The sequence below is a fragment of the Pelophylax lessonae genome, assembly GCF_965119305.1.
Source record: "Pelophylax lessonae genome assembly, chromosome: 5".
Taxonomy (NCBI): Eukaryota; Metazoa; Chordata; class Amphibia; order Anura; family Ranidae; genus Pelophylax; species Pelophylax lessonae.
In genome coordinates, this window is record NC_138772.1 from 7,541,429 (window position 1) to 7,567,903 (window position 26,475).

Below are 26,475 nucleotides of genomic sequence, written 5' to 3' on the forward strand. Positions count from 1 at the left end.
GCTAAATTATTTTTTTTTTTCCTATTTTTTTTTTTTTAACTTTATTACAGGTTTTTAAAAAAAAATAAAAAATCTGATCACTTTTATTGCTGTCACAAGCAATGTAAACATCCCTTGTGACACCAATATGCAGTGACAGGTACTCTTTATGGAGGGATCGAGGGTCTAAAAGACCCCAAACCTCTCCACTGCACTTCCATGTATGCAAAACGCTGAAAACTGCATTTTTGCATACAGCCATCTTTTAAATTTGCCGCCTTTTGCAGCACAGTAACCCGGAAGTGATGTCATGGACGGCGCCTCCGGGTTAAATTATCGGAGACCCGATCAAAGCCGTTTCCGGCTTTGATCGGGACTCCATCCAGCCGGCGGACGTGCCGGCTGGGTGCTCGGGTCTCCTGGTGGGACGGGAGGCCCGTTGAAAGTCACGGAAGACGGCGGGGGGGGGGGGAACGTCCCCTCCCGCTCATCCGGGTAACAATCGAGCGGCTCCCGAGCCGCATTGGTTGTTACCGACGGAAAGCCGACCGTTGGCTCTAAACCACGGTACCGGAATGATGTCTCTAGCTAGAGGCATAATCCCGGTATAACAATGCAAATTTAGCCAATGTAGATCTACGTCAGTTTGCGGTAAGTGGTTAATATGTAGCTGTCCCTCTTTGTGGCTATAGCATCCTCCACTCTTCTGGGAAGACTTTCCATAAGATTGTGGAGGTTGTCTGTGGGAATTTGATCCCACTTGTGAGGTCAGGTACTGATGGTGGATGAGAAGACCTGGCTCATCAATGGAGTTCTTATTCACGGACCACCACTGTAAGAGAAGGAATTCTTCCCACTGACCACCAATGTAAGGGGCCTTTCTGCCATTGACCCCTGATGAACTGGTTTTAGTAAGGGCTCTATAAGACCTTTAACTTATTTTAGAGATTTAATAAAAGGCATTAGAGACAATCTCAAAATTGTTGATGCCAAATCCCAAAAACGTATACTGGAAGGTTGAAGGGGGAAGGAAGAAAGAATCTTTGTCCCCTTGTCATTCCCAAGGGGACAAAGATTCTTTCTTTCCCCTTTCAACCTTCCATTATTGTAGAGGTTCCTCTTGGATAAAAAGGTTGAAAAAGGCTAGTTTAATTATACACCTGGATGTGTGCCATGTACGCCTGAACCACTTCCAATCCATAGCCATCAATGAGCTCATTCACGAGTTGGATGCCTTTCTGATTCGCTGCCACCTGTGCCCGCAGATCTGACAAGTTGTCATGGAGGTTGCGTGTCCCACTGCTGCCCGGGATCAAACCTGGAGCCATCAGCGCCTCTGTGACAGCTAAAAAAAACACAAGAGAAATCAGGTATAAAAGACAGTTGGTATACACAAGCCTACAGGTTCTCTTTATAAGATGGCAATTTCCCCTCCTCCTTACACTCAGATTTGCAGTGATTTCCCAAACACTCCTTTAGTTTGTTGAAGCCTTGGGAAATACCCAATACTTCCAGGTATGGTGGAGCATGTGACATCGAAGCCTTGGGAAATACCCAATACTTCCAGGTATGGTGGAGCATGTGACATCGAAGCTTTGGGAAATACCCAATACTTCCAGGTATGGTGGAGAATATGACATCGAAGCCTTGGGAAATTCCCAATACTTCCAGGTATGGTGGAGAATGTGACATCGAAGCCTTGGGAAATACCCAATACTTCCACGGATGGTGGAGCATGTGACATTGAAGCCTTGGGAAATACCCAATACTTCCACGGATGGTGGAGCATGTGACATTGAATCCTTGGGAAATATCCAATACTTCCAGGTATGGTGGAGCATGTGACATCGAAGCCTTGGGAAATACCCAATACTTCCAGGTATGGTAGAGCATGTGACATCGAAGCCTTGGGAAATACCCAATACTTCCAGGTATGGTGGAGCATGTGACATCGAAGCTTTGGGAAATACCCAATACTTCCAGGTATGGTGGAGCATGTGACATCGAAGCCTTGGGAAATATCCAATACTTCCAGGTATGGTGGAGCATGTGACATCGAAGCCTTGGGAAATACCCAATACTTCCAGGTATGGTAGAGCATGTGACATCGAAGCCTTGGGAAATACCCAATACTTCCAGGTATGGTGGAGCATGTGACATCGAAGCCTTGGGAAATACCCAATACTTCCAGGTATGGTGGAGCATGTGACATCGAAGCCTTGGGAAATACCCAATACTTCCAGGTATGGTGGAGCATGTGACATCGAAGCCTTGGGAAATATCCAATACTTCCAGGTATGGTGGAGCATGTGACATCGAAGCCTTGGGAAATACCCAATACTTCCAGGTATGGTAGAGCATGTGACATCGAAGCCTTGGGAAATACCCAATACTTCCAGGTATGGTGGAGCATGTGACATCGAAGCCTTGGGAAATACCCAATACTTCCAGGTATGGTGGAGCATGTGACATCGAAGCCTTGGGAAATACCCAATACTTCCAGGTATGGTGGAGCATGTGACATTGAAGCCTTGGGAAATACCCAATACTTCCACGGATGGTGGAGCATGTGACATTGAATCCTTGGGAAATACCCAATACTTCCAGGTATGGTGGAGCATGTGACATTGAAGCCTTGGGAAATACCCAATACTTCCAGGTATGGTGGAGCATGTGACATGTTACCATGTTTGCCAATCCACATTTCATATGGATTCTTTATCTGGCAGCCATCTGTACAGCTAAGTAAGGTTAGTCACGTTGAGGTCAATTCACAAAAGATTAATAGACAATATTCACAATTGTCACTCTGTACAGTATCACTAGATTGTGTCTGAAGATATGGATGAGGTTCTTAGAGGTGTCTATTGAGGAGAGCAGAAGGGGACATTGGAGGAGATGACACACGATTCATGAGAAATGGTTTGTCAATCAAAGGTTTTCATTAGAAAATGAAATAACAAATGCAATATTATATATATATATATATATATACACACACATACATACACACACACACATATATATACACAGACACACACACACACACAGTATCTCACAAAAGTGAGTACACCCCTCACATTTTTGTAAATATTTTATTCTATCTTTTCATGTGACAACACTGAAGAAATGACACTTTGCTACAATGTAAAGTAGTGAGTGTACAGCTTGTATAACAGTGTAAATTTACTGTCCCCTCAAAATAACAACACACAGCCATTAATGTCTAAACCGCTGGCAACAAAAGTGAGTACACCCCTAAGTGACAATGTCCAAATTGGACCCAATAAGCCATATTCCCTCCCCGGTGTCATGTGACTCGTTAGTGTTACAAGGTCTCAGGTATGAATGGGGAGCAGGTGTGTTAAATTTGGTGTCATCGCTCTCACTCTCTCATACTGGCAACTGAAAGTTCAACATGGCACCTCATAGCAAATAACTCTCTGAGGATCTGAAAAAAAGAATTGTTGCTCTACAAAAAGATGGCCTAGGCTATAAGAAGATTGCCAAGACCCTGAAACTGAGCTACAGCACGGTGGCCAAGACCATACAGCGGTTTACCAGGACAGGTTCTACTCAGAACAGGCCTCGCCATGGTCAACCAAAGAAGTTGAGTGCCATGCTCAGCGTCATATCCAGAGGTTGTCTTTGGGAAATAGACGTATGAGTGCTGCCAGCATTGCTGCAGAGGTTGAAGGGGTGGGGGGTCAGCCTGTCAGTGCTCAGACCATACGCCGCACACTGCATCAAATTGGTCTGCATGGCTGTCGTCCCAGAAGGAAACCTCTTCTAAAGATGATGGACAAGAAAGCCTGCAGTTTGCTGAAGACAAGCAGACTAAGGACATGGATTACTGGAACCATCTCCTGTGCTCTGATGAGACCAAGATAAACTTATTTGGTTCAGATGGTGTCAGGCGTGTGTGGAGGCAACCAGGTGAGGAGTACAAAGACAAGTGTGTCTTGTTTACATTCAAGCATGGTGGTGGGAGTGTCATGGTCTGGGGCTGCATGAGTGCTGCCGCCACTGGGGAGCTACAGTTCATTGAGGGAACCATGAATGCCAACATGTACTGTGACATACTGAAGCAGAGCATGATCCCCTCCCTTCAGAGACTGGGCCGCAGGGCAGTATTCCAACATGATAACGACCCCAAACACATATCCAAAGCGACCACTGCCTTGCTGAAGAAGCTGAGGGTAAAGGTGATGGACTGGCCAAGCATGTCTCCAGACCTAAACCCTATTGAGCATCTGTGGGGAATCCTCAAACAAAAGGGGGAGGAGCGCAAGGTCTCTAACATCCACCAGCTCTGTGATGTCATCATGGAGGAGGGGGAAGAGGACTCCAGTGGCAACCTGTGAAGCTCTGGTGAACTCCATGCCCAGGAGGGTTAAGGCAGTGCTGGAAAATAATGGTGGCCACACAAAACAATAACGCTTTGGGCCCAATTTGGAATTTTCACTAAGGGGTGTACTCACTTTTGTTGACAGCAGTTTAGACATTAATGGCTGTGTGTTGAGTTATTTTCAGGGGACAGCAAATTTACACTGTTATACAAGCTGTACACTCACTACTTTACATTGTAGCAAAGTGTCATTTCTTCAGTGTTGTCACATGAAAAGATAGAAAAAAAAATTTACAAAAATATGAGGGGTGTACTCACTTTTGTGAGATACTGTACATACACTTATATTTATACACAAACACGTCGAGCTGTCAGGAGGTACTGGGGCTTGTATTGCGATAACAGCTGGCAGGTACAAGTTGCCCGGTCCAGCAGACAATTTAGCCCTACTCCAACACATAACTAAGCAGTTTGCCTCTCGCCAATCGTAGAGGAACTACTGTACACATTCCACTGTTCTCTGGTATCGCATTCTTCTAACCTTCTTCCTGGAACTGTCCCTCTTTCACCAGCTTAAAGGAAATGAACACTGCTCCCTCTTCCTTCAAGGATTTGGAATGTGGTGGCATGGAGCCTGGTGTAATCCCGCCAATGTCGGCATGGTGCCCACGGGAGGCCACGAAGAACACCGGACGCGGAGCTTCAGGCCGGAACACCTGCAGTATAGGAGGGGGAAAATGAGATGATTAGGACAAGGAGGTGTCATGCTGGTAACAGGAGTAAAGGGGAAGGAAGTTTACAAGAAGGCCACTTTTCTCAATATCTTGTCTGAGAAGTGATCCCAACTTAACAAGGGTTAAAAAAGTCTAGGGGGGTTCTGGGGAGAGATCTTCTTTGGATCCCGATGACATCATTGCCTGTAGCACCACATTAGGTGATGAACAGAATGTAAGACAGAGACCCCGTGTTTCCCTTTTGTGTCGGTTCGCACTGATCCAACTCTAAGTCGCCCCGACTTCGAGCGACTAATGAAACTCCAAGCCGCCTGACAAGTCGGATCAGTGTGAACCGGCACTTAACCACTTGCCGACTGCCGCACGACTATTTACGTCGGTGGTCAGCCCCTCACAGGCAGAGCGACGTAGTTGCTAGCCTGTGAGGGTCTAGGGAGCGAGCGCATGCCCCCGGAGGCGTGCTCCCGCGTGGTCATGGACCCCCCCCCGTGCGTGTGACCGGCGGACCCGATGTCCGCCGGTCACTCGGCGATCGTCGGTGCAGAGGGAGAAAGGCAGGCGGCTGATGTTAACCAAGCCGCCTGTCATTCTCACCTGTGTAGGAATGGTGATCATACGGTTCTACTATGTAGGACCGTCGATCACTGTTCCTACACCTCAAGCCACAGCCAATCACAGTTAGAATCACGCCCCTAGGGACACACATAACCCCTCCCTCTCAAATAAAGTTAACCCCTTCACTACCAGTGTCATTTTACAGTAACAGTGCATATGTATAGCACTGATTACTGTAGTAATGTCACTGGTAACCCCAAAAGTGTCAAAAATGTCAGTCAAGGGTCCGATCTGTCCGCCGCAATGTCGCAGTACCGCAAAAAAAAAAAAATCACAGATCGCCGCCATTACGCGTTAAAAAAAAAAAAACAGCAAAAATGACAAAAATCTTTCCCTTTGTTAGTAAACGCGATAACTTTTGCGCAAACCAATCAAAATACGCTTTTTGCGATTTTTTTTTACCAAACATATGTAGCATAAAACAAATTGGCCGAAAATGTTAAAAAATTATGATTTTTACTTTTTTTGGGGGGGAATTTCATATAAAAAAATGTGAAAAATATTGTTATTTTTGCAAAATTGACGCTATTTTTTTGTTTATAGCGCATGATCAAAAAATTGCACAGGTGATCAAATATCACCAAAAGAAAGCTCTGTTTGTGGGAAAAAAAGGACGTCAAATTTGTTTAGGTACAGCGTCGCACGACCGCGCAATTGTCAGTGCCGTATCGCAAAATACCCCCTGGTCAGGAAGGGGGTGATATCTTCCGGGGCTTAAGTGGTTAAGGAAGCCTAGCATGTGACTTTGTAATTGTTAAAAGATACATTTTTATTAAATGTATATACTTTTTATTATGAATTTCCTAAACAAATTTCCATTGTAGCTTTTTAAAAACATTAAAGGCCTAAAATAGGGCAGACCTTCACCCTATAAAGCTCATGTATCAAACCATGTGGTCCTCGTACCTCTCCTGCAGCTGCGGCACCCCCTCGTCTCCGCCTCTATCTTGTCTCAGCAGTCAGCAGCAGAGAGGAGGACAGAACACCTCCGCCGGATTGCGCACAAGCAAAGGCACCCCCTCGTCTCTGCCCTTCCTGGTGTCAGCAGCAGACTACGGCAGCTGACACCAGCCCTCCTCTGGTCCTCCTAAAGACCCTCCACCTTCTGCTTTCCACCTCAGCCCCTAGCTTCTTCCTGGCAGCAGCACAACGTAAGGGGGGTGTACTATGATGTAAGGGAGGGTGGGGGGGACTTCTGATGGTGGGGAGCTCTTGACATCTGATGTAAGGGGGGTGGGGTGCTCTGGACATCTAGTCTTACAGATACAACCAGTGGTGTATTTTTGTTTTGTGCTGCCCTAGGCAAGACTAAAATTGGGCGCCCCCTCCCCCTCCTATGTAAATTTGCCCCACTCCTTCCTTTTAAATGGATGTGACTTCCTCCAACATTGAAGGACTACAAGTCCCAGCATGAACCCCAGAGATATCACGAGAGGGGGTGAGAGGGGGTGGGAGAGAGAGAGAGGGGGGTGGGTGAGGGAGGAAGGGAGAAAGAGAGAGGAGGGATTAGAGAGAGAGAGAGAGAGAGAGAGAGAGAGAGAGAGAGAGGGGGGGGGGGGTGGGTGAGGGAGGGATAGGGAGAGGGGGGGGTGAGAGAGAGAGCAGATGAGAGAGAGAGAGAGAGAGAGAGAGAGAGGGGGGCGGATGAGAGAGAGGGGGGTGAGAGAGGGAGGGATGAGAGAGGGGATTAGAGACAGAGAGAGAGAGGGGGCTGAGAGAGAGAGAGAGAGAAAGAGAGAGTGGGGATGAGAGATCAAAAGAGAGGGGGATGTGAGGGGCAGAGAGGGGGGAGAGAGAGAAAGAGAGAGAGAGAGAGAGGGGGGGGCGGGTGAGGGAGGGAGAGAGAGGGCGGATGAGAGATCAAAAGAGGGGGATGTGAGGGGGAGAGAGAGGGGTGTGTGAGAGAGAGGGAGAGAGAGAGAGAGGGGAGGGAGAGAGAGAGAGAAGGGGGGTGAGAGAGAGAGAAGGGGATTGAGAGAGAGAGAGAGAGAAGGGGATTGAGAGAGAGAGAGAGAGAGAGAGAGAGAGAAGGGGATTGAGAGAGAGAGAGAGAGAGAGAGAGAAGGGGATTGAGAGAGAGAGAGAGAGAGAGAGAGAGAGAGAGAGAGAGAGAGAGAGAGAGAGAGAGAGAAGGGGAGAGAGAGAGAGAGAGAGAGAGAGAGAGAGAGAAGGATTGGGAGAAAGAGGGGGTGTGAGGGAGAGAGAAGGGGGAAGGGGGGATTAGAGAGAGAGAGAGGGTGTGAGAGAGAAGGGGGTTGAGAGAGAGAGAGAGAGAGAGAAAGGGGGGTGAGAGAGGGGGGAGGGGGGTGAGAGAGGCAGCTCTAGCAATTAGTGGGCAATAGAATCTAAGGTGGAGGGGGGGCAGCTTTTTTGACACCCCCCTGCAAAGTGCAGCCCTAGGCCTGGGCGGTCTAGGCCAAAATACAGCACTGGATACAACTGACCCTTTGAGGGCAACCATAATGATGATGCTCCCTGCAATTAAATGGAGTTTGATACCCCTGATATTAAGCAACGTATCCACATCTGGCTCCTTCATCTTCTACAATTCGATTTTTGTGCTGAAGTACAACACTTGGGTGAGAATGATGTTGCACTCCCTGAGCACTAATGGAACTTGCATGCTGCTGGATTATGTACATGTGCAAATGTGTCATAGGGTTCAGGATCCACCAGGAACCTGTGGCACATCTATGCACGCATGCGTAAATGTGCCAAATCTCACATTGCCTGTACGTGTGCGGGGAAACCCCCCACGCATGCGAAGATGTGCTGCAAGTCTCTGCCAGGTCCCCAAAGATTGGCCTAGAACTTTTGGTGCATCTACACACAAGCCAGAATTTTAAAGATGGTTTCGCTGGAGTTGGGGTGGGGACCTCTTTTAGTGTATTTAGGTAATGTCCTCTTTTAGTGTATTTTCACGGATTGGCTCCTTGGCACCCAGACCTCAACCACATCCTCCAATCTGATGAAATGGGGTGAGCACTTACCGGTGTGATAACAGTGAGGTCAGGTAAGTGGCTTCCTCCAGCACAGGGGTGATTGCTTAGAATGACGTCCCCTTTCTTCAGGTCATCCTGCAGGCTTCTTATCTGTGACATAGAGGAGAAAAGATACTAAAAATGTAATATGTCATTTAAATATCAATTTATATTATGAGGAATTATCATCCAAAGCTCAAACCCTGGAAAAGAGCTCAGACAAGAGTTTATATAGACTCTCTGTAATTGTGTCGGACGATTACAGTATTAAACAAACACAGTGCTATCTGCACACCCCAACCAGGGAGCTTCTGACACATTAAAGAACTACTTCTGCCTGTCAAATACCATCTACTAATATTAAAGATAATATTACTTAGATATATAATTGTCATTGGATTAGTTATTTTTGTTATTTGAAATGTCTGTTTGCTTGGAGAACGTTGCTATACATTTACATTGCATGGTCGGTTCATATGAAGTGAGAAAATGTAGAATATAGTAGGCTGCTAGGCAAATTTAGTTAGCTCCACTGTAATCATAGTAGCAGGATTTGATTGTTTAGGGCTGCTGAGTGTTTCATGGGCTGTTGCTCTGTTACTTCCCCCTGTCTTCTGGAGGATTCTAGAAACATAGTGGGAGGCAGCCTGATAAATTTATGGAACTCCAGCCAATCCTTGGGGAGGTGTGCCCAGTAGGTGGTAAGAGAGCCCATAAGTAGTCTGAGGCCTGAGCAGCAGAGTGCTGTGTTCCTGGGTCTATTCCTGTAGGAGGAGACCCCTGTGCAGAGGCCCCCCCCCCCCGGGTAGAAGTTTAGGAGAAAGCTGTCAGGAAGCGGGGCTTACCTGGGGGGCGTATTTGCAAATTCAATTTAGGGGATCAAGTGGAGTCTGGAGAAGCTCACTGGAGAGAGCCAGGAGGAAGTTGTGGGAGAAAGCCCAGCTGTCATACAGTGGTTTTAGTCGTCATCTCCCTTAGTAAGAAGAGCCTGTTCGATATCAGCAGGAGGCAACCCATGATCTTCTGGTTATGTGAATAGATGACCCCAGTTCTGAAGAATAGTGACTGTGTGTATTTTTTTTAACTCTGGAAGGAGTACAGGTCACCATCAGCATGCAGATCCTGTGGGACATTAAATTTTTTGTGTGTACAGTACAGCCACAAGGTGAGGTGTCCTCAGGTTGCCCAGTTCCACAGTTTATCAGGGTATCCAAAGCTCCCGAGCCCTATCCAAGGTTCAGTGTTCCCAATAAAAACCTAAAAATAAATCACTAGACTGCTCTTTGGAGGCAGTGGAAGAGTGCCGAAATTGCTGTGTGCCTGACTGTGTCTGGTCTGAATGGGGAACTCAGATTCAATTCGCCAGCAGCTCTTTAAGGGGTGCGCTGCACCAAAAATATAGAAGAACAGGTTTTTAGTACCTATTTACTATAGGACAAAGTTAATATAAAAACTGAGAGAGTGTCGGGGTACATGATTCATGTATGGTGGGAATGTCCGCGTTTAAGAGGCACCTGGGATAGGATCTTTCATATGATCTACAAGGTCACTAACCACAGAATTCCTAAAACAGCCCACGTAGCCCTTCTAAATAAACATATTCCTGGAGTGCTGAAACACACCCAAAAGTTGATACTGTATATTTTACTTGGTACTAAACTCTCTATTGCGGGAGCTTGGAAACAACTTACAGTCTCCATCCGGAAGATACGGAATAAGATCACTTGGGTTATGGCCCAGGAAAGAATGGTAAGTGTGCTTACGGACACAGTGTCGAAATTTGAAAAAAATCTGGGAACCTTGGGCCACATATGTTGGAGTCTCACTGGTTCCCGGCGTGAACCTGATTTAATTGGCACTTACCTGCGGCCCTGGAGACCGGCTGTCCCTTGGCATTTTAGCTGCTTATCTCTTCCCCCCTCTTTACCTTTCTTCTTATCCCCCTGGCCTCTCTCTTTTTTCACCTACTTTAGGCCAGTGGGCCCTTATGTCAGAATTCGTTGAGGTAACTATCACTTTACACAATGACCCACACGATGGAGGGTTCCATTTTTGTTTTTTTTTTCCTTCTGGTGTATGTTAAACATATGGGGATATTGGGACTGATGTTCTCCTCTCCCCTGGTTATCCGTTGTTCTTCCATGGTTGATCCTAAACTCTTCGCCACCTAGACATAGTTGTAACTATCTCTCCCGATTAGGCTCTGGGGGACAGGGCCAGGATGTTATCTGTACCATTGGGGTTGTTTATACTGCGTTTTTGAACTTCAATACTATATTCATGATTAGTATGTGTCTTGACATTCATCGTCCTCTTATCCTAGCGTAGGCCCCTGGTTATACCTATAGGTTGACTATCTTTACAGTTGCCATGTTACATCCTCCTACTGTTGTGTTACCCTTCATACTACTGTTTTGAATTTTTGATGCGTTGTTATCTTCTTTTTTCAATAAAAATTTATTGAAAGTGAAAAACTGAGAGAGTGTTCTAACCTGGAACTGGACAGTCTCTTGCATGGCTCCCAGGTGGACAGGAATATGGGGGGCATTAGACACCAGACCGCCGGCAGGGCCGAAAAGAGCGCAGGAGAAGTCCAGACGCTCCTTGATGTTGGTTGAAATGGCCGTCCGCTGAAGGATACGACCCATTTGTTCTGTAGAAGGAGATTGAACAACATTTCCTAATGATACAACATATCCTAATATAATATTTATAAAGCAGAGGTGAGTTGATGGACAACCTGCGATGCTCATGAAGCGGTGGGAGAAAATGGACAGCTGGATGGTGTCCAGTTCTGTGCCGATCACCTGCTGTTTTCCGCTTCCCACTGTGACCTGGACGTCCCCGTACTCCGTGATAGAAGCCGTGCAGTCTGGTTCCACCAATATGGTGCTGCAAATGACCGACAAAGAACACAACACCCTTTATTCCCATTATAGATTAAAGTAGAATTCCCAGAATATATACACAACACAAATTATTGTAGAGTAGCACCCTCCTGCTGTAGTGTAGGCTGCTAGGTAAGTTTACTTAGCTCTTTTGTAATCAGAGGAGTGGGGTTTGATTGTTTAGGGCTGCTAAGTGTCTCAGAGGCTGCTGCTCTAATTATGTCCCCCTGTCTTCTAGAGAATTCTAGTGGAAGAAGGACAGTGTAGGTAGCCTAAATATTATTGGGACTCCAGCCAATCCCTGGGAGGGGGGGGGGGATGACCGTGTTGAGTGAGTGGATGAGAAGCCCTTAAATAGTCTGAGGCAGGAGGGCAGTGTTCCTGGGTCCAGTCCTACTGGAGAAGGCCCCTGGGGCAGAATACTAGGAGAAGCCATCAGGAAGACCCTGAGACAGTGCTGTATTTTGGCCTAGGCCAACAAGGCCCAGGCCTAAGGCGGCACTTTGCAGGGGGGCAGCAAAATAGCCGCCCCCCACCTCCACCTGAGAATCTATTGGCCATTGTTTGCTAGAGCCGGCCGGCATCTAGCAACCAGTGACGTCACGGCCGTGACTCCTTGGCCCTGCCCATGATTCAAAGTGGAGGAGGATTTAACTTCTGCCTCCTCCGCACCTAGTGCTCGTAGGGCCCAAAGAGTCCCGTCGGTTCGGTGACAGTGGGGTGCAGGGCAACAAAGCAAAATCCACCAATCCACCGCTAACAACAGCTGCTGAGCTGCAGCGTCTTCACACAGTGAGCGGGCAGTCGGCCGGCCCTGAAAGCTGGCTAGAACTGAGAGCCTGCAAGGGAGAAGACCTCCACTGCCATTGTACCACCCTGTCCTAAGCAGCAGTGGGTGCAGCATCCCTGGTGCCTCCCAGAGCCTGCACTCCATCTCAAACCTCCTCTCTACTCCCAGCTGGGACAGCAACAGGCTGACCGAGGGCTCAAAAGACGAGGACAGGTGGGGGAGGTAGGTGCATCACACACACCTACCCACAGACGGGGGGGAACAGGAGGGACTGCAGGCAGGGCTAGGGGGTCTCCCACCCCTCTTTTCTCTCTCACCCCCCCCCCCCTCTCTCTCTCTACCACCCCCTCTCATGAGATCTCAGTAGTTCTTGCTGGGACTTGTAGTCCTTTAATTTTGGAGGGCGTTGCATCCGTTAAACAGGAAGGGGTGGGCAAATTTAAATAGGAGGTGGGGGGGCGCCCAATTTTAGTCTTGCCTAGGGCAGTACAAAACTAAAATACATCTCTGCCCTGAGATCCCAGCTAGGCTTAGCTGAAGGGCCTATTTGCAAGCTTAAGTCCTTGGATCAAGTTGGGCCTGGAGAAGCTCACTGGAGAGGGCCAGGAGGACGTTGGTGGGGAAGAGAGTCCAGCTGTCCTATGGTAGTTGGAGTCTACATCTCCCTCACTAGGAAGAGCATGGTGTATTTCGGAAGGGGGTTACCAATGTGAATAAATGACCCCAGTGCTGAACAGTAGGGACTGTGTGTAGCTTTTAACCTCTGGAAGGAGTACAGGTCACCATTAGCATAGAGATCCTATGAGACATTCCTTTCACACAGTTCAGCCAGAAAGCTAAAGGAGCCCTAAAGTTATTAAGTTCTTTAGCTTATTGGGGTATCCCATGCTCCCCTTATCCCCATCCAAGTTCCAATAAACCCCCAAAAAAGACATCCCTACGTTGTTCTTTGAGCCAGGAGAAGAATGAAAAAAATTCTGTATGCTTGGCTGTGAATGCTCTAGTTGGGGTAAATAGAACCAAGTTCACTACCGTAGTGACTCTTTAGGAGTGAGCTACAGTAGATTTGCAGTTAGGAATACACCTTTAAATGCCAGCAGTACCTGCCTCCTGCAAGACTTCTACAGCAGAGCTCAGACTAGATATACCATGAAGAAATAAGACCCTTCACAGACAACCTTAGAGATAGGACATACCTGTTCTTATCAATAATGATGGCGGGTCCAGGGATGGTGTGGTCACATGACAGCTCCTCCAGGAGGAACACATGGGTGTCCTTATACCCGTCTTCAAAGTAGCATTTAGTTACCTGGGCAGAGGGTACGGGTGATAAGTTGGAGGTCATGTTGGAAGCAGACAGACAGACAGACATAGGTCTTCCACCTTAAAGGATATGAACAATGACTGCACACATTCACGTACATTCTCTATACGTGCCGGCTGTCCGCTGGGTTTGATACGGCTCTCGCAGCGGATACCGGTACTGCCTGTCCCCCGGACCCGGATGTCATCCACCACAATGGGCCTGGATGGGATGGTAAATCCAAACTCCTTCATGTACCTGGAAAAGCCAATGTCATGCATGTTGCAAATAGTTCTTCTCAACAATATGTTATACAATGCTTCATCAAAGCAGAGCCACCACCCTCCATATAGAGAATGTCCCCTGGAGTATCCAGGTATATTGTCAGAGATCCGTAAATCTGCAGAACTTGTCTAACGGTCTATGTGAGTTTATATAACCTTTCCTTAAATACTCTGCACTACTGGAGGGCTCTGCTCCTTCCTCTATAACTCTCCTCTCCTGAAATATTCTACTCTGCTCCTTCCTCTATCCATCTCCCCTCTCCTGAAATACTCTACTCTGCTGGAGGACTCTGCTCCTTCCTCTATCCAACTCCCCTCTCCAGAAATACTCTACTCTGCTGGAGGACTCTGCTCCTTCCTCTATCCAACTCCCTTCTCCTGAAATATTCTACTCTGCTGGAGGACTCTGCTCCTTCCTCTATCCAACTCCCCTCTCCTGAAATACTCTACTCTGCTGGAGGACTCTGCTCCTTCCTCTATCCAACTCCCCTCTCCTGAAATATTCTACTCTGCTGGAGGACTCTGCTCCTTCCTCTATCAAACTCCCCTCTCCTGAAATACTCTACTCTGCAGGAGGAATCTGCTCCTTCCTCTATCCAACTTCCTTCTCCTGAAATATTCTACTCTGCTGGAGGACTCTGCTCCTTCCTCTATCCAACTCCCCTCTCCTGAAATACTCTACTCTGCCAGAGGACTCTGCTCCTTTCTCTATCCAACTCCCCTCTCCTGAAATATTCTACTCTGCTGGAGGACTCTGCTCCTTCCTCTATCCAACTCCCCTCTCCTGAAATACTCTACTCTGCCGGAGGACTCTGCTCCTTCCTCTATCCAACTCCCCTCTCCTGAAATATTCTACTCTGCTGGAGGACTCTGCTCCTTCCTCTATCCAACTCCCCTCTCCTGAAATACTCTACTCTGCAGGAGGAATCTGCTCCTTCCTCTATCCAACTTCCTTCTCCTGAAATATTCTACTCTGCTGGAGGACTCTGCTCCTTCCTCTATCTAACTCCCCTCTCCTGAAATACTCTACTCTGCCAGAGGACTCTGCTCCTTTCTCTATCCAACTCCCCTCTCCTGAAATATTCTACTCTGCTGGAGGACTCTGCTCCTTCCTCTATCCAACTCCCCTCTCCTGAAATACTCTACTCTGCTGGAGGACTCTGCTCCTTCCTCTATCCAACTCCCCTCTCCTGAAATATTCTACTCTGCTGGAGGACTCTGCTCCTTCCTCTATCCAACTCCCCTCTCCTGAAATACTCTACTCTGCAGGAGGAATCTGCTCCTTCCTCCATCCAACTCCCTTCTCCTGAAATATTCTACTCTGCTGGAGGACTCTGCTCCTTCCTCTATCCAACTCTCCTCTCCTGAAATACTCTACTCTGCACAAGGACTCTGCTCCTTCCTCTATAACTCTCCTCTCCTGAAATACTCTACTCTGCAGGAGGAATCTGCTCCTTCCTCTATCCAACTCCCTTCTCCTGAAATATTCTACTGTGCTGGAGGACTCTGCTCCTTCCTCTATCTAACTCCCCTCTCCTGAAATACTCTGCTCTGCACGAGGACTTTGCCCCTTCCTCTATCCAACTGCCCTCTCCTGAAATATTCTACTCTGCCGGAGGACTCTGCTCCTTCCTCTATCTAACTCCCCTCTCCTGAAATACCCTTCAATGTTGGAGAACTCTGCTCCTTCCTCTATCTAACTCCCCTCTCCTGAAATACTCTACTCTGCTCCTTCCTCTATCCATCTCCCCTCTCCTGAAATACTCTACTCTGCTGGAGGACTCTGCTCCTTCCTCTATCCAACTCCCCTCTCCTGAAATACTCTACTCTGCTGGAGGACTCTGCTCCTTCCTCTAAAACTCTCCTCTCCTGAAATACTCTGCACTGCTGGTCATTGATCACTGGGTACAAAGACACATTCCTCTCCTTCTCCCGAAACACTGTGCCCGTTATCTTTTCTTTTCCTAATCAATGAACTGAAATGCTTTACAATACATCCCGACCCCGTGATGTTCCTCTGAACTCTTACCTGGCTGTGAAGGCACTTTTGAAGTCCCCGGCATGGCAGGAGTCAGGATTTGCTGGGTATCCATTGGCTGAACACATGAGGGCGCAGTCCGTACGCTCATAGCGGAGATGCAGGAACGGCTCTGTGTCGATCTGTGATCTTGTAGGAGAATGGTCATATATATCTCATCAATTTTTATACACTCCCTAATGAAAAATACATCAAAGAAATCTATCCACCCAACAGGATGGACATCAATGACTGATTGTCTAAGGAATCATAGGAGAGCAAATTCCATGGGCCAAGACATTTCCTACATATTAAAGGGAAAGAGATCTTCTTTCAAGGACAGGAAGAACAACTGGTTCACAAGAGACGTGAAAAATTACATCTACATCAACACTGGAACAAATCATCAATGAACTGGGGTGGAGGCCTTCAATGCCAACTGTCTTCCACATATAATGCCAATTTACCATCTCTACTCTGGTGATCTGACAACAGTTCACACCTTTAGCAATGTTAACCACAATATAGGACATTTTTATTTTTGGTTCTTGATAAAACTTTAAGGGCTCATTTACAGTTGCTTCAAAAAGCGTCATTGGACACTTTTTTACGTACTCTGAATGCCAATCAAAGCTCCTGTCACTGAATAAAATGGCCACCTCACAGTCCTGTTCACACGTTGCGTTTGCTTTGCTTCTAAAATTATACCCTATGTTGCTTTCTCGGAGCTTCAAAGCATCTCCAAAGCCTCAATAGAAGTCTATGACAACGCTCGCTAACTGCACCTTCAGCTTTTGAGGGGCTTTTATTCAGCTTTAGCTTCGCTTTGTTTTGGAGGTATTGCAGGTATGAGAGATCCCAGGATGCACTGGGAAACCAACAAGCGAACCAGAAAGACATCATCAGCAGTCACTTCCGGCTCATGTGTATATTTTCTGGGAGTTTCTGATGTCACATCTGGTGTGGAGCGTGGAGCAGCAGGAAGGTGAGCGGGGTCCGGACCAAAGCAGAGCAACTAGCAGACAGTGCATGTGGTGTGCAAAATGGGAATACTACAGCAGAAGGTGAGCAGAGAGCGGACAGAGGATGGAGCGGCAAAGGATCAGCAGAGCTGGGGGACCAAAGCAGGAAAAAATTGACAGATGTCACACGTGGTGTGCAGCGTGGGAGCAATATAGTTGGAGGTGAGCGGGAACCAGAGAGAGAGGAGAATTAGCAAACCAAAGGATCAGCAAAGCTGGGGGTTACTACTGAGCGGGGGATCAGAAGAGCTGGGGTGCTACTGAGTTGGGGATCAGCAGAGCTGGGGGTTACTACTGAGTGGGGGATCAGCAGAGCTGAGTGGGGGATATAGTTGGAGGTGAGCTGGAACCAGAGAGAGAGGAGGATTAGCAAACCAAAGGATCAGCAAAGCTGGGGGTTACTACTGAGTGGGGGATCAGAAGAGCTGGGGTGCTACTAAGTTGGGGATCAGCAGAGCTGGGGGTTACTACTGAGTGGGGGGGATCAGCAGAGCTGGGGGACCAAAGCAGGAAAAAATTAACAGATGTCACACGTGGTGAGCAACGTGGGAGCAATATAGTTGAAGGTGAGCGGGAACCAGAGAGAGAGGAGAATTAGCAAACCAAAGGATTAGCAAAGCTGGGGGTTACTACTGAGCGGTGGATCAGAAGAGCTGGGGTGCTACTGAGTGGGGGATCAGCAGAGCTGGGGTTTACTACTAAGCAGGGGATCATCAGAGCTGGGGGTTACTAGTGAGCAGGGAATCGTCAGAGCTGGGGGTTTGCCATCCCTGCTCTAGGGTCTCTGCTAAAAAAAATACATATATAATAAATGGGGGGTTCTGAGTAATTTTCTAGCAAAAAATGATGATTTTTACATGTAGGAGAGAAGTATCAGTATGGCCTGGGTGGAAAGTAGTTAAGAATCCCCCCCCCCCCCCCCCATCTCCCATCTCTCCATAAACCTTAAGCATCCCACTTTCCAATACAGAGGACTACAGAGGGATGGGAGCTACCCCACCTTCCTATGTACGTATACAGCCCAGTGGCCCTTGTCCTGGGGCCCACAGCCAGATTCTACCCCTAAAAGAGACATGGAGAGAAAGATGACCCTGCACTGTTCTCCTGCTGGGATGATGCTGCACTGTAGCAACCCACAGGCGCCCCCTGCTGACCTGAAAAGGGAGCACTGCTTGTACCTCACCAACCGATGGCCCTGATTTACTATAGCAGCTTTTTTTTTTACGTTTTTCATTTTGTGTCCCCTGCAGGACACTGGTATAATCTCCCCTATCAGATGGGTACATTTATGCCTAATAATCAGGCCCACCAACTTTCTGACTTTCTGAGATGGGAAGGAAGGACACCCATTATCAAACGTATGTAGGCGTAGGACACACCCCCTGTTACGCCCCCTTAAAAAAAGAATAATGCAAAAGAAAAAAAAAAAAAAAGAAGAAGATTAGTTAAACCCACAAGTGCTTTTTTTTGCCACTACTATTCCTTTATATTTAATAAACAAAACAATCAGCGCAGACAGAAATAAATTAATTAAACTAAAAACTGATATGCAAGCTGAACACCGACCCGGGAACAAAGTGCAAAAACCCAGACAGAAATAAATATAATAAAATGACGCAGCGCAAATCACATAACTCCAAACTAATTAATGAAATGCAATAAAAAGATGGGTAGAGAAAAGTCCTTAAAAAAAGATTTTTGAAAAGAAACAAATCAATAAAAAAATTGTCCAATGACATAAATATCCTTGTGAAAAAAAAAAGTAAAAATAGTGAGTCCAGTGAAGATCTTTGCAATAGGGTCACCGCTAAATTCCACCACCGTTTTGTGTCTTCACACACCCCTCCCATCATGTGATAATTCACCAGATGATGTTGCCCACCATTCTCATGGTTGGGCAAATACTAATTTAACCTCTTAAGCCCCGGAAGATTTTACCCCCTTCCTGACCAGGGTTTTTTTTGCGATTTTCTACTGCGTGAGTTTAACGGACAATTGCGCGGTCGTGCGACGCTGTACCTAAATGAATTTCACGTCCTTTTTTTCCCACAAACAGAGATTTCTTTTGGTGGTATTTGATCACCTGTGCGATTTTTTTGATCATGCGCTATAAACAAAAAAAGAGCGTCAATTTTTGCAAAAATAACAATATTTTTCACTTTTTTTTTATATGAAATTCCCCCCAAAAAAATGTAAAAATCAAACTTTAACATTTTCGGCCAAATTGTTTTATGCTACATATGTTTGGTAAAAAAAAAAAAAAAAAGAAAATCGCAAAAAGCGTATTTTGATTGGTTTGCGCAAAAGTTATTGCGTTTACTAACAAAGGGAAAGATTTTTGTAATTTTTGGTGTTTTTTTTAATGAGTAATGGCGGCGATCTGCGATTTTTTTTGCGGTACTGCGACATTGCGGCGGACAGATCGGACCCTTGACTGACATTTTTGACACTTTTGGGGGTACCAGTGACATTACTGCAGTAATCAGTGCTATACATATGCACTGTTACTGTAAAAATTACACTCGCAGGGAAGGGGTTAACTGTATTGGACAGGGAGGGGTTAAGTGTGTCCTAGGGGCGTGATTCTAACTGTAGTGGGACATGGCTACTAGTGTAAAAACAGAGATCAACGGTCCTACATAGTAGAACCGTCTGATCTCCATTTTTACACAGGGGAGAATGACAGGCGGCTTGTTTACATAAGCCGCCCGCCTTTCTCCCGCTGTACCGACGATCGCAGTGTGACCGGCGGACATCGGGTCCGCCGGTCACACGCCCGCACTCCTCCCTGAATGAACCGAGGCGGGCGCGCGCTCGCCCGCTATTGGCTCAAATCCCAGTGACAGGCGAGTGCCAGATCTACGTCACTCTGCCTGGGCGGGGCTGACTGCCGCATTAAATATACTGTGCGCAGTCGGCAACCGGTTAAGTAGCTGCATTGATTTTGTTATTGTTTCTCAATTACGATTATTTAGCACAAGGGTAGAGATGTCGCGAACATAAAATTTTATGTTCGCAAACGGCGAACGCGAACTTCCGCAAATGTTCGCGAACGGGCGAACCGGGCGAACCGCCATAGACTTCAATTTTCAGAGGAAAAATTAAATATATAAATATCACTACTTGTACTAAATTAATAGACAATGTTGTAATCCACTGCGCTTTAGGAAATACAGGTAACACAAACCTGACAGAATAACACAAATTGCTGCTACTTAAATGAGTAAATATAATAAAAAATAAAATCCATCCAGAAAAAACAGGAACTGGCTTTTTCATTTGAATTTCAGTAGCGCAGGGATGGTGATAACCTCTTACCAAATAAATAGGATGATAACATACCAAAATATATGAATCAGATGTGATAAATATAAGCATAAAATCATAAATAGTGCACTATAAATTTACCAGGAAATCTTCCAGAGGAGTCTTTGCATCACAAATCAGAGATCTGGAGGAAACCTGATTTTACAATATGCTGTTGTTGGCTAGTCCATGAGAGTGGCTAGGCATAGGCGTCTGGTGAGTCTGAATTTCAGATACTTCTCCCGGCACTGTGTGGTGGTGGCAAGCAAGGGTGGTCCCCATAAGTCTCACCTGTGATCCTTCATGTTTGCACTTTCATTGCTCTATGCACTTTATACCTATGGACTTTATGGACTCCTATTGATGTGATTTCATGCTTTTATGTATTTATGATTTTATGCTTATATTTATCACATCTGATTCATATATTTTGGTATATGTTATCATCCTATTTATTTGGTAAGAGGTTATCACCATCCCTGCGCTACTGAAATTCGAATGAAAAAGTCAGTTCCTGTTTTTTCTGGATGAATTTTATTTTTTATTATAGGAAAAATTAAATTACTTTTTTATCTGCAAGGTGCTGTGCCACCCTATATGAGTGTTGGGCAGTGGGCACAGTGCAGTCTGTGGACCTGACACTCACTGGCAGGCACCTGCAATTTTTTTATCTGCAAGGTACTGTGCACACAGTACAGTCTGTATATATATATATATATATATATATATATAAAAATGAATAAAAGCAGACTGATATACCAGCCCTAAAAAGGGCTTTTTGGGGTGCTGTCAGGACGCTGTTCTTACAGGAGGAGTGGACACAGAACACTGGCCTAGCTAATGATTTCCCTATTAATTCAGCAGCAGCACTTTCCCTGCTCTAACTAACACTGCAGCTTCAGAATGAATCTAAATGGATGCTGTCCTTGCTTTTTTATAGGAGGTGGGAGGGTCTGGGAGGGAGGTATGCTGATTGGCTGGAATGTGTCTGCTGACTGTGAGGTACGGGGTCAAAGTTTGCTCAATGGTGATGTATAGGGGGCGGACCGAACATTGCATATGTTTGCCCGTTGCAGCAAACGCGAACAAGCGATGTTCGCCGGGAACTGTTCGCCGGCGAATAGTTCGGGACATCTCTACACAGGGGATCACTATTTATTTTGTTGTGCATTTTATATACAACTATATAGATCAGAGCAAAATGAGGGACAGATGAGGAAAGAGGGACTTTGTTTCAAATCAGTGACAGTCTCTATAAAACACAGGCAGTCCCTCAAAATCAGGGGCAGTCCCTCAAAAATCAGGGGCAGTCCCTCAAAAATCAGGGGCAGTCCCTCAAAAATCAGGGGAAATCCCTCCAAATCAGGGGAAATCCCTCCAAATCAGGGGAAATCCCTCCAAATCAGGGGAAATCCCTCCAAATCAGGGACAGTCCCTCCAAATCAGGGACAGTCCCTCCAAATCAGGGACAGTTGGGAGCTATGACCAAGGGAAGGGAGAGGCTCAAGGTATTTATAACAGCTAAAATCCTTCGACATTAAATACCTGGAATTATGCAGAACACAGCGCCAGTACAGATCAGAAGACGGTAAAAAATAAATCAATAAATAATCAGGACAACCAATCTCTCACCTGTGAAATCCCTGTTGCTGGAGAGCCTCAATACACTGCTGTTCTAGAGCGGAGATACGTTCCTCCAGGAGAGGGAAGGAGTCTTTGCTGTACAGCACAGAGCATGGCTCCTGAGCCTCATGTACAACGTCTGCCAGAGCCATGCCGTACGCGGACAGGATTCCACCGTACCTAGAAAGGTAGATTGGTAAGAATTGAACATATATCTATGGTCACAATGTATCTTCATGTCCACATTGTATTCCGGGCATTTTTATCTACTCTAATTAGTCGGAAACCATCTTGAAGTTTGTAAATTTACTTTGTGAAGATCCCCACACATTTCCTTTCTTTAATTTTGTGACACGTAGTAGGCACACATTTTATAGAGCCTGCCTTCTAAGAGGAGGAGTCTCAGGAGGCGGTACAGGAATCAGCAAGGTATTGTGGGACATGTAGTCCTTAGAAATGGAGAAGCTCAGTGGTGTCTTCCTGCACAGAGAGCGAGACACGCAGGTCCTGCCTCTTTCCTGCCGGAGGTGGGACTGTTCAGGGGAGGTGAAGAGTGGGGGGGGGTGGAGCAAGACACACAGGTCCTGCCTTTTTCCTGCTGGAGGTGGGACTGTTCAGGGGAGGTGAAGAGTGTGGAGGGGGAGCGAGACATGCAGGTCCTGCCTCTTTCCTGCTGGAGGTGGGACTGTTCAGGAGAGGTGAAGAGTGTGGGGGGGGGGGGGGAGCGAGACATGCAGGTCCTGCCTCTTTCCTGCTGGAGGTGGGACTGTTCAGGGGAGGCGAAGAGTGGGGGGGGGAGCGAGACATGCAGGTCCTGCCTCTTTCCTGCTGGAGGTGGGACTGTTCAGGGGAGGTGAAGAGTGTGGGGAGGGGGAGCAAGACACGCAGGTCCTGCCTCTTTCCTGCTGGAGGTGGGACTGTTCAGGGGAGGCGAAGAGTGGGGGGGGGAGCGAGACATGCAGGTCCTGCCTCTTTCCTGCTGGAGGTGGGACTGTTCAGGGGAGGCGAAGAGTGGGGGGGGGGAGCAAGACACGCAGGTCCTGCCTCTTTCCTGCTGGAGGTGGGACTGTTCAGGGGAGGCGAAGAGTGGGGGGGGGGAGCGAGACACACAGGTCCTGCCTCTTTCCTGCTGGAGGTGGGACTGTTCAGGGGAGGCGAAGAGTGGGGGGGGAGCGAGACATGCAGGTCCTGCCTCTTTCCTGCTGGAGGTGGGACTGTTCAGGGGAGGCGAAGAGTGGGGGGGGGGAGCGAGACACACAGGTCCTGCCTCTTTCCTGCTGGAGGTGGGACTGTTCAGGGGAGGCGAAGAGTGGGGGGGGGAGCGAGACATGCAGGTCCTGCCTCTTTCCTGCTGGAGGTGGGACTGTTCAGGGGAGGCGAAGAGTGGGGGGGGGAGCGAGACATGCAGGTCCTGCCTCTTTCCTGCTGGAGGTGGAACTATGCAGGGGAGGTGAAGAGTGTGGGGAGGGGGAGCAAGACACGCAGGTCCTGCCTCTTTCCTGCTGGAGGTGGGACTGTTCAGGGGAGGCGAAGAGTGGGGGGGGGGGCGAGACATGCAGGTCCTGCCTCTTTCCTGCTGGAGGTGGGACTGTTCAGGGGAGGCGAAGAGTGGGGGGGGGGGGGGGAGCGAGACATGCAGGTCCTGCCTCTTTCCTGCTGGAGGTGGGACTGTTCAGGGGAGGTAAAGTGTGTGGGGGGGGGGGGAAATCGAGACACGCAGGTCTTGCCTCTTTCCTGCCGGAGGTGGGACTGTGCAGGGGAGGTGAAGAGTGGGGGGATATGATGGCTGGAGAGGGAGGGCATGGTTGCAGTGGGCTGTGATTGCTGGGGGCGTTGTGGTGTGGGGGGGGGGGGCACTGTAATCATTGTGGTGCCCCATTGCTGTGCGGTCCCCGTTGTGTCTCAGTGCCTCCTTGCGTTTCAGTGTGGTGGACCGTTTCCATGGGTGTCCCATTTAGAAATGTTTAAAGGGTTGGCAGGAGAAGACGCCATAGGCATTATGGGCATTAAAAATAAATAAATAAATAAATACTACTCCAATTTCCAAATTTCCCCAGAAAAAAAAAAGAAAACAATGCCTACATGTTTATTTTAATTTTCTATTTAGCCAATTGTGCAGAAATTGCTCATAATGTAAATTGCATATTTTAACCACTTAAGCCCCAAACGTTTTACCCCCTACATGGCCAGGGCATTTTTTTTTTTGCTAATCAACACTGCGCTGTTTTAACTAATAATTGTGCTGTCATGCAACACTGTATGTAAACACAATTTATATCATTTTTTTTTTTACACAAATAGAGCTTTATTTTGGTGGTATTTGATCACCACAGTTTTTTTTTATTTTTTATTTTTTTTATTATCTAGATGTAAAAGACCAAAACTGTTTAAATAAAATAAATAATAAATAAAAATTTACTTTCTTCTATAAAACATACCGAATAATTTAAAAAAAAAAAAATGAAATTTCTGCATAAATTTAGGCCAAAATGTATTTTGATACATGTCTGAGATAAATAAATAAATAAATAAATAAATCACAATAAGTGTATATTGATTGTTTGTGTGAATGTTATAGCAGCCACAACAATGGTATATTTATTGGAATATTTATTAATTTTTTTTATACTAGTAATGGTGGTGATCAGCGAGTTATAGTGGGACTGTAATAGTGCGGCCGACAATCTGACACTAACTGATGCTGAGGGGGGACTGACTGCCACTAACACCACCAATGATCAGTGATAACAGTATACACTGTACTAATGACACTGGCTGGGAAGGGGTTAACATCTCTGTGTAATCAAGGGGTTAAGTGTGTGCCTAACATTGTGTATTGTGTGAAATGTTTGCTGCTTTATACCAAAAATCTGTTTCTTTCTTCTACATGCTTTGCAAGGAGAAAAAAACAAAGCAATCGCTCCCTCTGTACAGAGCTCTGTGTTGTTTGTCAACACAGCACAGGGCTCTGGGCTGTGATTGGACAGAGCCGATCAGCAGGTTCGGGCCATTGGCCAGGACCGGCTGACAAAATCCCCCTGTATCCAATCAGAGCTGGGAGGCTCTGATCCTTCCAACAGGCAATGACATACAGGTACGTTGCTGTGCCTGTAGGAGCCGCCTGTCCCCAATACAATGCCGGTGGGCGGTCCTAAATTGGTTAAAAAAATGGTCTAAATTACTTAATTTTTTTTTTTTTTTGTTTTTTTTTTTTTTTTTTAGCAGAATAAAAGTAGACTTACTTGTGAATAAAGACCGTCTTCATTCCCAATGAGCGGGCGATGGCGCAAGCATGCTGACCTCCCGCACCACCAAAACACGCTAAAACATGACGAGAAGTGTCGTGGCCTTTTCCCTGTGCAAGATTCAAAAATAAAAATCATTGAATAACGGTAGAAAAAATTGAAGAGTATCCAAATCCAAACATTTTTTTTTTTTTAATTATTTTGGATCGAGTAGGGAATTGGCAAAACCCTGTTTGGGGTTTGGGGAGATTTCCCTTTACCCCCCCCCCCCCCCCCCAGTGCAGGAAATGATTAGAAATCTCTCCAGAGTGAGGACGCTCCCTCGCAGACAGTTGTACCCATCGGAAGATATCCTTCCTATTCATATCTATTTTATACCACTTAGCGACCGGGCTATTTCTGGCACTTTTTTTTCACATGTAACAAGCTTCTTTTATTTATTTTTTTTTTATTAGAAAATCACTTGGGAACCCCCAAACATTATATATTTTTTTTTTTTTAAGCAGAGGTACTAAAGAATAAATTGAGTTTTGCAATTTTTATGTCCCAAGGTATTTGCAAATTGTTTTTTTTAAATGCAATTTTTTTAGTAAAAAATACACTTTTTTTGAATTTTAAAGCAAAAAAAAAAATGGAATTTTTTTACTCACCGTAAAACCCATTGTTGTCACAAAGATGTTTACATTCCTTGTGATGGCAAAAAAAGTGTTCATTTTTTTTTTTTAACCACTTCTAAACCGGGCCTTTTTTTGACACTTGGTGTTTACAAGCTAAAATCAGTTTTTTTTTTGCTAGAAAACTACTTAGATACCCCCAAACATTATATATTTTATATATATATATATATATATATATATATATATATATATATATATATATATATATATATTTTTTTTTTTTAGCAGAGACCCTAGAGAATAAAATGGAGATCGTTGCAATATTTTTTATCACACCGTTATTTGCACAGCGGTCTTGTAAACGCATCTTTGTTTGGAAAAAAAAAAATCACTTTTTTTTTTTTAAATTAAAAAATAAAACAGCAGTAAAGTTAGCCCAATTTTTTTCCATAATGTGAAAAATAATGTTACGCCGAGTAAATAGATACCCAACATGTCATGCTTCAAAATTGCGCATGCTCACGGAATGGCGACAAACTTTGCTACTTAAAAATCTGCTTTAAAAATTTCTACAGGTTGCCATCTTAGAGTTACAGAGAAGGTCTAGGGCTCAAATTATTGCTCTCGCTCTAACGATCGCGGCGATACCTCACATGTGTGGTTTGAACACCGTTTACATATGTGGGCGGGACTTCTGTATGCATTCGCTTCTGTGCGCGAGCT

At 46.1% G+C, this 26,475-nt stretch overlaps 1 protein-coding gene across 1 annotated transcript in view; it reads right to left on the reverse strand.

The window, feature by feature from the left end:
• The window catches only part of OPLAH (5-oxoprolinase, ATP-hydrolysing), a gene marked incomplete at its 3' end in the record, with an annotated part of 124,080 nt that overhangs the window by 28,021 nt on the left and 69,584 nt on the right, over positions 1-26,475 (reverse strand). The window contains exons 11-20 of the mRNA XM_082257466.1: positions 25,133-25,245; positions 21,900-22,070; positions 15,952-16,089; positions 13,758-13,896; positions 13,532-13,644; positions 11,398-11,549; positions 11,150-11,310; positions 8,667-8,768; positions 4,869-5,043; positions 1,140-1,324 (exon numbers count right to left, since the gene is read on the reverse strand). Of these exons, the coding sequence (XP_082113592.1) occupies positions 1,140-1,324; positions 4,869-5,043; positions 8,667-8,768; positions 11,150-11,310; positions 11,398-11,549; positions 13,532-13,644; positions 13,758-13,896; positions 15,952-16,089; positions 21,900-22,070; positions 25,133-25,245 (1,449 nt within the window). The remainder of the gene's footprint in view (positions 1-1,139; positions 1,325-4,868; positions 5,044-8,666; positions 8,769-11,149; positions 11,311-11,397; positions 11,550-13,531; positions 13,645-13,757; positions 13,897-15,951; positions 16,090-21,899; positions 22,071-25,132; positions 25,246-26,475) is intronic.